The 11,324-nt window shown below is 37.5% G+C and overlaps 2 protein-coding genes across 2 annotated transcripts in view; one reads left to right on the top strand and one right to left on the bottom strand.

The window, feature by feature from the left end:
• Positions 1 to 5,468, top strand: part of LOC118323847 (NACHT, LRR and PYD domains-containing protein 12-like) — an 11,221-nt gene extending 5,753 nt beyond the window's left edge. The window contains exons 2-9 of the mRNA XM_035655886.1: positions 5 to 62; positions 225 to 401; positions 687 to 743; positions 785 to 919; positions 2,003 to 2,176; positions 3,445 to 3,618; positions 4,021 to 4,194; positions 4,448 to 5,468. Of these exons, the coding sequence (XP_035511779.1) occupies positions 5 to 62; positions 225 to 401; positions 687 to 743; positions 785 to 919; positions 2,003 to 2,176; positions 3,445 to 3,618; positions 4,021 to 4,194; positions 4,448 to 4,466 (968 nt within the window). The 3' untranslated portion in view covers positions 4,467 to 5,468. The remainder of the gene's footprint in view (positions 1 to 4; positions 63 to 224; positions 402 to 686; positions 744 to 784; positions 920 to 2,002; positions 2,177 to 3,444; positions 3,619 to 4,020; positions 4,195 to 4,447) is intronic.
• Positions 5,469 to 5,808: 340 nt separating this feature from the next.
• The window catches only part of LOC118324745 (deoxynucleoside triphosphate triphosphohydrolase SAMHD1-like), a 23,984-nt gene continuing 18,468 nt past the window's right edge, over positions 5,809 to 11,324 (bottom strand). The window contains 13 exon segments of the mRNA XM_035657203.1: positions 5,809 to 7,282; positions 7,635 to 7,772; positions 7,893 to 7,997; positions 8,125 to 8,220; positions 8,756 to 8,895; positions 9,984 to 10,099; positions 10,215 to 10,264; positions 10,266 to 10,310; positions 10,418 to 10,441; positions 10,444 to 10,494; positions 10,496 to 10,542; positions 10,662 to 10,741; positions 11,035 to 11,048. Of these exon segments, the coding sequence (XP_035513096.1) occupies positions 7,130 to 7,282; positions 7,635 to 7,772; positions 7,893 to 7,997; positions 8,125 to 8,220; positions 8,756 to 8,895; positions 9,984 to 10,099; positions 10,215 to 10,264; positions 10,266 to 10,310; positions 10,418 to 10,441; positions 10,444 to 10,494; positions 10,496 to 10,542; positions 10,662 to 10,741; positions 11,035 to 11,048 (1,059 nt within the window). The 3' untranslated portion in view covers positions 5,809 to 7,129.

The raw sequence follows: 11,324 nt of genomic DNA, 5'->3' as shown, positions 1-11,324 counted from the left end.
TCAGGAGTGAAGCTGCTGTCTGTTGGACTTGGGAGTCCAAACTGTAGGCTGGAGAGTCTAAGGTCAGACAACTTTCAGAAAGCTCTTTACTCTTTATTTTTCCTTAAGTACTCATATTCACTTTACGAGTAGGTGAACATCGAGATTTGTTTCAATGGAGCTTGAACCCCATGAAGTCTGATTTAAGTATGTGTTTTATATATGTGCTAAATCATATTTTTCAGATTGAAGAACTGCAGTTTGTCAGACAGTTGTTGTGATTATCTGGCATCAGCTCTGAAGTCCACCTCTTCCCGTCTGCGAGAGCTGGATCTAAGTAACAACAACTATCTTAAGGATTCAGGGTTGAAGCTACTGTCTACTGGACTTGAAAGTCCACACTGTAGACTGGAGACTCTGAGGTTAGACATTTTATTGAATCTGTGCAGAGATTAATTATATATTATTACTGTTGTTACATTCAAGGGGATAGCACAGAATGCTACAAATATTTGTTTCAAACTGTGGCATCAGTACTGGTATCTTTTTTTAAGCTGGCACCCTGTTGGATTTAGGTGTTGAGCATGCAAGATTATAGAATTTTATATTTAAAACATCTCTAATTAGATAATGAAACAGTAGGTTAAAGAAAGTGTATTAAAAATTGTTGCCATCAATAGCTACATTCTTTATACTTCTTTATCTAGACTAAGTTCCTGCAGGCTGTCAGAGAGCGGCTGTGCACATCTGGCCTCAGCTCTGAAGTCCANNCAGGCTGTCTGATCACAGAGGAAGGATGTGTTTCTCTGGCCTCAGCTCTGACCTCCAACCCCTCCCATTTGAGAGAGCTAGATGTCAGTAAAAACAAACTGAAGGATCTGGGAGTAAATCTACTGTCTGCTGCAATGGAGAGTCCTCAATGTAGACTGAAGACTCTGAGGTGAGTCCACACCCATAGATAATATATCTTTTAATGAGAATTAAAATGTTATTTTAGCAGATGGTGACTGAAAGATACTGTAATTAATAAAAGGAAAGCACAAGTTCTATTTCTCATAGACTTTGTCTAACAGGCTCTATAGACTTTTACACTGTGTTTTGTTGAGCAGTAAAATGAAATTTTAGTACAAGTAGTAGTTATCAATCTCCAGATCAGTTCTGCAGCCTGTTAGACATGTTTCTTACCTCAGGTATTAGCTCCTTCATCTCCACCTACAGGAAAGTGATGGAGCACTACGCTATTTCTTTCCAGTGTTCCTCTCCAGGTGGTCACAGATGAGCACTGCTATATTACAAGTTTTGCTTGCCTGAAAGTGTGTGTGGGTCCTATTATTACTCTGATTCACCATTGCGACAGTAATCACCTCTGATTTGCTGTCATGGCTTCAGGGTTTTAGAAATGTGTATCAGGATGGTAATCAGACAACCAGAATAAACCCAAATTATCTTAGGGTCTCTTCCTGCAATGTGTTATATTTCTTGTGTTTGTTTTTATTTAAGCTGCCACGAAAAGATTTTAGTAAAGACGATGTGATGAAACATGCATTTTGTAAAATGACAAGTCATTTCCACTAAAGACTAAGGTCTTACCTGTCTACTTCTGCTTGTGGTAGGGTGCTAAAGTGGTTTAGCACAGTTGGCTTCTTGACAACTTTGTGTCATTTTGGCATCATGGCAAAGAGTGCAAGTGTCTTTGCCCCCTTACATCTATTGAGTCTGTGTTAAAGGGTTTATGTCTGTGAAAGATATAACAATAGATACCTTTAGCAGACTTCTAGTAACCTTTCACACCAGGAGTTATGACTTTAAGAATGCCAGGTTGAGGTAAGACCACCATTTAGACAGGCAGTACTCTAGGGATTTGTTGACCCTATCCTGACCACTTCATACAAAACTTGCGCTGAGTAAGCAAGTGTATTGACCCTGTTAGAGAGGACTCTGCGCTCACTGAAGTAGGGTTACAAACAAATGTTTTTATTTAATACTCTATTAACTTGATTTAATATCAATCCTACAATTACAGGGTTGATAGATGTGGGCTTACGGAGAACTGTTGCACTTCTTTGGCCTCAGCTCTCAAATCCAACCCCTCCTGCCTGAGAGAGCTGGAGCTGAGTAATAACGATCTGCAGGATTCAGGAGTGAAACTGCTGTGTGCAGGATTGGAGAGTCCACATTGTAGACTTGAAGCTCTGAGGTCAGTCATTGTGGTTTCAGTTTTACAATAACATAAATATTAAATCAATATCACGCTGACAATAATTTGAATGCATCTGTATAATGATAATAGTATTGTGATCCAGACTGACTAACCTAATGCCATGAACAATTCTTAACGCACATTGAATACTGCATAGCATTGTTGTGCTAAAGGGATAAATGTAATTATTAATTTCACTCTCAAGTTACTAATTCTTCAACATGTTGTCATTATTATTAACCTCTTGAACTCTTGATTGCAATTGTTCCTCTTAAATTTAACTATATGTCCATAAAAAAATTCAAAGATCAAAACTGGCTTTAGACTTTTAGACGTTTTTTGTAGTCTAAACACTTTTACAGCAAACAGGATTTAGAAATTGTATTGTTTCTAAATCTGTATACTGTAACTGCAGTACACATGATGCACTATGTAAGTTAGAGAAAGCATCAACTGAATTTCCATACTTTATTCCGACTTTTGTCATTAAGTTCAGATGCCTGAATGGTAGAGCCATTTCTATTATACACAAATAAAATCAGGAGGGACCTCAGTACCTCACACAACAACAAGACAGACATGGAAATATGTAACCATGGTGCACGGTGTAAAGGTAACAGAGGAACCCCTCAGCCATAAACTAGATTTAGCAGAGGAGCCTTGTCATGTTCAGCTCAATGAGAAATCAAATTAATATAATGAAATAGAAATAGAAATTAATTTAAATAACAAAGTCAAGTCTTAAAATATCAAAACAGTCTTTAGCTGCTTTAATTTAAAGGTGTCCGCAGTGTTTCGAAAGGGAGAGAACTGTGAAGTTTTGGAGCCACAACCTCAAATGTCTTGTGGAGTGAGGAACCAGGGGACCTTAGGGACATACTCATGATGTAGGGCTGCAGTATAATCATTAATGTATCAACAGAATTTGAAAGTCATAGTATAGTCATTGTCAGAGTAGAGCAGATTTTAACTCATATTGGGAAAAAGATGTTTAGAATTCAGCCAGATATACTGTATGTATTTGGTATCTTTGGAACTCTTGGTATCTTCTTTCAGATAAGGCTCTGAGAGTTATAATAGTACTTGGCTGTACAACATGCATTGTGAAGGTGAACCTGTAATTTCATGATAGACGAGGAAATTTCGTGCCGTTTCTGAATGTTTTGAACCTGGATTCCTGTTTTGTTTCTTTAGTTTAATTTTGAATATGAATTTTTTATAAATTCTAAACTCTAAATACATTACTACGTTATTATTTTATTCAGATTGAGGGGATGCTGGTTGTCAGAGAGTTGCTGTGCTTCTCTGGCCTCAGCTTTAATGTCAATCCCCTCCAGCTTGAGAGAGCTTGACCTAAGTGAAAATGATCTACAGGATTCAGGAGTGAAGATGCTGTCTGCTGGATTTGAGAGTCCACATTGTAGACTAGATACTCTGAGGTAAGGAATCTCTTTTTCCTCTAATTGAACATCAGAAAGTTTGTTCAAGAATGATATTTTTGGAGAACAAGAAGGAGAAGTGTTGTGGTGGATTATGTAGTTAGAAATGCTTTTTTATTTAGAGTAGTTTGTGCATGATGCTGGCACTCACTACTTCGGCAATTTCATGACCATGATGACACCTTCAGCACTTTGAGCCTGCTGTCTGTGTTAAATAAAATCTTCCTGACTTCTCTGTTGTCTTACATGAATATAATTATTAATCTGGGGGTAATAGAAACAATTTTGGGGGTATGAAATATTGACTGATAGGCTTCACTGACATAGTACTGTACTAAATATCACAACAATGGGAAAGTACCGACTACTATATGTATATTACAACTCCTCTAATCTCTGCAGGTTGAAGGGCTGTCGGGTCACAGATGAAGGCTGTGCTTTTCTGGTGTCAGCTCTGCAATCCAACCCATCCTATCTGTGTGAGCTGGACCTGAGTAAAAACAACCTGCAGGAATCCAGAATGAAGCTGCTGTCTGATGTCCTAGAGAGTCCACATTTTAAACTGGAGACTCTCAGGTCAGTAGCTGGTTTGAGTCAGTCTATATTAGTTTCAGTAGTATTTTGCAAAACCAAGTAGGATGCAAACTGAAGAGTCTGCATGGCCTTTTAAACCTTCCCCTTTTTAAATGTCTGCTTTTCACAGTGAACATCTGATGGTGACTTTAGGATTGCTCAAAATGCAGAGAAATAAACAACACTCAGTCAGGCCAGAAGTTAATGTGATGATGTGTGATTTAATCTGTAGATGATTTTTGTTCATCCCTATCAGAATGGAAGAAATGGAGTAAACCTGGAATGTGTCCATCTGACTAAAATGCATCTCATCACTGGCCATGACGTGTTGCTGACTCTGGGGCTGCCATGATCATCACATCACTGCAATACAATCAGAGATAGGACAAAGCTCCTACCATGGGAGGCATTTCTATTTACACATTTGTTAGAAATGAATCAGGTTAACTCATTTCTAACTGTGACTAAGACTAAGTTGATTTTTTAAAAATCTTTTTTATTATTAAATATGAATTTCGGTTTGAAATACTCCGTTTCTCCTTGCAGGAGCCAAGATCATTGTTACCAAGTGACTTCATGTCCACAAGGCATTTCTCCTGCAGTCACTAGTAACTGATAAAACATCTTTGTAGGTTATGGGTGCATTGGAGCAATTATATTTCAGTACAGTCGCTGTGAGGTTTTGTTGATTTTAAGAAAACTAAGATAAATATTGCTGAAATGTTTTAAAATGTATATAGTCAGCTTATTGAACTGCTGTCAGTGCATATAACTGTTATTATAGTTAGTTAAAAATTAGTTTTTCCTGGAGGTTAAATTATTTTATTGATGCCAGTGTGTAAAAAAATATGCATAACTTGTTTTTGAATAAGGCAGTTACAGATAACAGAGTGACAATGGCAGTAACATTTTGCAATAGAAATGTGTGCAGTACAATAACTTACATTTATTCTTTATTTTTCATTTATTTTTAAGTGCATAAAAACATCTCAGGGGACTGAAACGTATCATGCACTACACTGACTTTATCCTTTTATGGCATATTAAACCCATGACCTTCCCACTCCAACAAACAGCTGAATAAAACAATCTGACCCTCATCATTCTTGTCCTTATATCCAGATTACTGCAATTCTTTATTCACTTGCCTAAACACCAGGCTGACAATGATGTGTAGAATTGAATATAAACATTATGGCACTATCAGGTGCTGCATGATGAAGCCCTTCAGGACTAAAAGGACCAGTGTGCAGGATTTAGTGGCATCTAGTGGTGAAGCTCCCTCCCTTCATCCTGCAACAAGCCAACTGGAGTTTAACCCTTAATGAAGACACAACAAATATTATATTCAGTTTCTGCCAATAGATCTTTCTAAATGTTACAACCTGGGGGTTTTACCCGCTGTAATAATTTTTACTGTTCATACTGGTGATGAAAATATCCCCCACTATGATGCACTAAGTGACAGGGAACAAAATCCAGTCCTCATTTTGTGCAAAAATAAACTCCAGAGTTTATCAGAAGTTAACATTAGGCTTCAGTAGACAAATCAAGTGAATATCTTCCAAAGTTATTGTCTTTTTAGTACAAAATTCCCTCTTTTTGTCACCACTGAGGCTGAACACGACAACTACTTCATGCTAAAATTATTTATTTATGTTGTTTTTGAAGATTTCCACATGTAAAGATCCAATTTGTATTTTCATATTACAATAACAAGCCACACAAGGAAATCTAAGTATTCTCATTCAGGCCAAATCTTTTGTGTGTCTAGTGGAATTATGTATGTACTTGAATGCCTCTGTAAACTTATATGTGGAAAAAACAAAGCAGTTACTGAAAACTTGAATGTCACAACACAAAAGTGCTAACTTCCCCCCCTAGACAAAATATTTTCCAAAACATCTGTGGTCTAAACAGACTGCATGCTTTCCTCTGGTGTTCAACAAGTTGAATTACACTACTGAGAAAGAGTGTTTTATTTTGACACAGTTTTCAACCCTTTATAAGAGGAATAACATTTACACAATCTTCTCAAACCCTTTGGTACCCACTTTACATTCTTTCAAAAATATTTTTTATACAGATCAAGCGAAAACAGCTATGAGGCAAGCTGGATGAGGCTGCATCACATTTTGGTAAGAGGAGTGTTTTACAAAACACTTTAAATAGTATCCAAAATAGCCTTTAAATTATTACAGATCTATAAGGTACAACAAACAGGGATAAATCTGAGGTACTCACTGTAAGAACAATAAATAAAGTCACCCCAAACACCTCTGAAAAATAAATACATTCAAAGTAAGTTCAAAACAAATTTCCAAACAATCCCACAACTAAAAACAAATGTTAAATGTCATAAACAGTATGTTTATGTAGAGTAACATTTGATTGCAGATATGATATATTTTAAAAAGCCAGATAAAAGAAACAAATCAGCTGTAAAAAAAACAAAAAAAAAACAAAAAAAAACAAAACCCTGAAATATAGTGAGCACATTTTTAGAGTAAAACATTTTAACTGACCATGATTTATTGTTTATAATGTGAATACATGATAGTAAGCTACTGCATAGACATGGAATTAAACAATAAATCAACTTAAAAATGGGACACTTGCAGCTCCAAATGGAAAGGGGAGTCTAAAATAAAACCAGATTAAAAATGATTACACTAAAGCAAAACTATGTGTACTGAAGAGGGTCCATGTCTGTAAAAATCCTGCATGCAGGCCCTGAATATGCATTCATGAATCCTTGTTATTGAAACAATTAAATTATTTCCTTTTTGTGTAAAAAAAAAAAAAATGGATTTCAAATATTATTGATTTTAAACTTTGCTGTGCTCATCAACAAACTCACCTTGTACAAAAATGTATTTTTCACTCAACACTGTCTCATCTACCAAATGTGTAAGAGGGGTCATTTGCTCTCTTCCTCTTATTTAAAAAGCTGTGTTTTGGCTTTCTTTTGTCCGTTTACACGAGCATAGTTTGCTTCTCTGGAGCTGCCACCTTCACCATCCTCGCCTTCGTTGTTGTTCGACCAGCTGGCTTTCAGAGGTGTCAACTCGGGTGCTATTATGTCTCCATCCTGGGTGAAAAGAAATCAGAGTGAATCATTACTGACGCACAACATTGCAGTAACTCCCAATCCTAACTCCGCAAGTGATCCTGGGGCTTTGTAGCATAATTTTTCCTTTGCAGCCCAATAATGTTTTGTGGACTAGAGGAGGAATCCAACAACGAAATGCTAAAATCAGGTTATGATTTTGTTACTCACTTACATAGCTTCGCAGTACTCTACTTTTTATTCTATTTCTTTTCCGTTTTAAAAAGTCCCTCCAGTTTTGGGTGGAGACAAAGTGCCTACCCCACGTTCAACGGTCAATACTGTTACTGCAATGGATTGTACAATTCTTTCCAGTGTAGCAGTTAAATATTACCTGGGGCTTTGAGAAGTTCTTGTCCATGCACCACTGGACAAAGTGCTTCTTTGCTGCATCCAGACTCCTCTCATCTGTCTTCTTGCAGTAGACCCTGATCAGCTGCTCAGCAAACTGCTCTGGAAGGAGTTTAGACACCTGAAAAGAATGACAGCAGCACAGAGTTAATTTTGAGGCAGTGACAAACAGCTTCTACGAGTTAAGAAGAAATGCATGTAAGGCAAAAACAGCAATTTGTGAGAAGCTCACAGTTCTGACCTGGTTCTTGCGAATCTGGATGGCTGTGTTTGGGTTGTTCTTGCAATAGAAACGCACATTGTTGATGGGGTTCTTCTCCTTCATCCCATAGTCCATAGAAATTACCTAAAGAAGAAGTGAGGATTTTTAGATCAGGCATTCACTTACAATGGAGTAATAAAAATACAAAAATAAGATTTTGTTGCTACGAGCCAATGGTATTGCATTTTAAGTAATTAGATTAAAAACTCACATTAACTATAAAGTCCTCTGGCTCCAGACTGACATCCTGGGTGCCACTCTGAGGGATGGTTTGGGCCAAATCTTCTTCCCAGGAGCGAATCTTCTCCTTATAGAGGATAAAGAGCAAGAAGTGGAAGAGTCAACTTATTTAATCGTAGCAAGGACATTAGATGTGAGTGGTATCATATACTCAAAAATATATAATTACATTGAATTCTGGGCACAATGTGCATGCAGGCATCTAATCTTTCTATTTACCAAAATATCCTGGATTTTTGTATAATGATCAGTCAACCGAAAATTGTCAACTATTGATATAATCCATTTGTCGTTTAAATAAATTACTAAGCAAAACTGCCAAACATTTGGTGGTTCCGGCTTTGCAAAAGTGAGGATATAATGCTTCTCTTATTATATAATTTTATTCTTGTTTTATATAAAAGTGAATTGAACATGATTGAGTTAATCAGACAAAACATGCAATTTGAAGACATCACCAAAAGGGTGCTAAAAAATATAGATAAAATATTACACTACATGACAACTCAAAAGCATCTTTGAACTCATCAACTAATACGAATATGGACATTGGGACAAGCCGAGAGCATTACAATATAACCATACAAGACCCAAACACACACCTGGGTGACGCTGATGGTTTGATCTGCCTGAGTTTGGCCCAAACACTTATAGAGGTGTCGACAGACGATGTTATGCAGGATCTGCCTCGCCTCATTCAGCTCGGGGGAGGAGGAGTTCAGTATTTGTTCAAACACATGATCTGCAGGACAAACAGAAAATAAGTAGGGGACAGGTCAATTAAAGCAAACCTTTCTTGGACACCATTTACTGTGTAAATAATTACTAGATAAGCATAAAACAGAAATTAAATCACCTCAATACAAAGAAATGTCATAAAAAGAGAGTATGCTAAAAACAGTGGGTGACATGCTGTCTGGCCCTGGAGTTTCCTGATCTGCTGGGAGCTGACACAGATCCTCTTCACAGATCCTGAGTGTAGGTTGGGGTGGGTGTGTGTGTGTGTGTAAGTGACTGTTTGATGTTTGAGTGGGTGACCGGTGCTAATGGGGGCTTATCAAACCTACAGTATAACACATTCAGGTTGTCAGCCAATTCTCCACAGTGTGGGGGGATGTTTTCCTGTAGTTTGTGATGTCCTTCAGGCTTCCACACAGACAGCAGGTCGTTGGCTATCTTATTAGTATAGCTCTGTAGCTGTTGCTTCTTAGGTCTCCTTTGTTTTGTCAGTGCGTTTCTGGTTGTTTATTCCACTTATTATTCAGGCCGTAGTTAGTGGTAGTGTTGTACTGGACAATACGATATACTGAAATGTGTTTCTAGTATTTGTCTAGGTAAAACATCAGAAACCCATTTCAATATAATTACCCGACAACCTCAATACTAAACATTAGAGCCGGGCCGATATTATCACCTATTATTGGCCTATCATAGACATATTGGTATCAGCGTATCTGTAATCGGATATGCGGTGAAATGGAAACCGTTTTTTCCAGTAAGCTATATAATGCAGAAATCCTTGTAGTTTTTAGTGCTGATGTTTATATTTTCAGTGTTCATTTCTAGAATTGCTTGACAATACTGTATGTTCAATTATTTCACTTAAATATTCTTATTTGTTTAAGAAAGCACTCTTCTGAGTCCCTTTGCAAAGACATATCGGGGCAAAATTGTTTTTCATTCTCAAAACATTCGGCCACCATAAAAGTAATTTTTCTCCTCTAAAATCTAATAAACATATAGTTTAATTAATTGCAAGTTTAAAAAAAAAAAAAAGAATTTTATGACAGACCACAGATGGTGCACTTCTACACAGTGGTATCTACAGACCTGTCAGCTTGGTGTAGGCTTCCATGTCATCAATGGCTGTGGAGAGAGTGAACATGTTCCCTCCTGAGCCTTCAATCATGATGTGTCCGTCTGCTTTTAAAAAGGCGTCTGTGATCCTGGATAATCATACCCAACATTACTATCACTTTTGAATACATTTTGCTGCAGACCAGACTAGAGATTGAATCATGAAGCAAAGACAACGCGCTACATTAAAGTGTAAGTACTCACATAGTCTCTATGATCTTGTTCACTTTGTGCTGGTAGGCTCTTCTGTGGAGACCAGTTCCTTGTGTGGAACCATGTTTCATACAGTTGCTCCACCTCCTGTTAAAAGAATGGACCAGTATTTTTAGTTAAACTAATCATCTAAACGGATTTTGCGGTTTTAAAAGTTTGGGTATTAAAAAAAGCACAAATACAAAGTCAGTCACCTTGTCTCTAGTGCTAGATATGCTTACTGCCCGTCCACCTCACACATCCCTGGCAAACTTTTTAGGAAGCGGCGGTAGTTCAAAGTTTTCTGAATGCCCAAGGTGATAGCAGTTCCCTGAGTAGAGAAGTCAGAGAATATGTGGAAGGATAGGAAAATAAACAGAAACGTATTAATATTTAGTATAGGAATTTGGAAAATTTAATTATGATGCAACAGATACAAGTCCCATCCTGGCATAAGTCAGTCCCACTTGTCCAACAATCAATGCCCATTTCTTTGTTGGCATACGATTTCATGAGGGAATGGACTTTCTTCTGGACGCCTTATACTGCCACCTGGAGAGGACTGAACTTTTTAGGAAGCGGCGGTAGTTCAAAGTTTTCTGAATGCCCAAGGTGATAGCAGTTCCCTGAGTAGAGAAGTCAGAGAATATGTGGAAGGATAGGAAAATAAACAGAAACGTATTAATATTTAGTATAGGAATTTGGAAAATTTAATTATGATGCAACAGATACAAGTCCCATCCTGGCATAAGTCAGTCCCACTTGTCCAACAATCAATGCCCATTTCTTTGTTGGCATACGATTTCATGAGGGAATGGACTTTCTTCTGGACGCCTTATACGGCCACTGTGGAGATGACTGACAACAGAAGAAGAATTAGGACTCCAGGCTTTCAGCTGTTATTTTTTTGCATTTAGATACATTGAAACAAAATTTGACCCATCCTATACACTAGGAGCCGTGGGCGCAGCAGGGAGCAACTTTGGATTCAGTGTCTTGCTCAAGGACACTTCAACGGACGGACATAGAGAGAATTTTAGTCAGAACTAGATACCTTCTACTCTCTCTTGATGGATAATGCACCAAAACCAGGTTTACATAAGTCAAGGGAGAAATGGGAGT

This window comes from Morone saxatilis, unplaced genomic scaffold (assembly GCF_004916995.1).
Source record: "Morone saxatilis isolate NCDOM2014 unplaced genomic scaffold, NCSU_SB_2.0 Contig15, whole genome shotgun sequence".
Classification (NCBI taxonomy): Eukaryota; Metazoa; Chordata; class Actinopteri; family Moronidae; genus Morone; species Morone saxatilis.
This window is presented reverse-complemented; position numbering and strand designations above follow the sequence as displayed.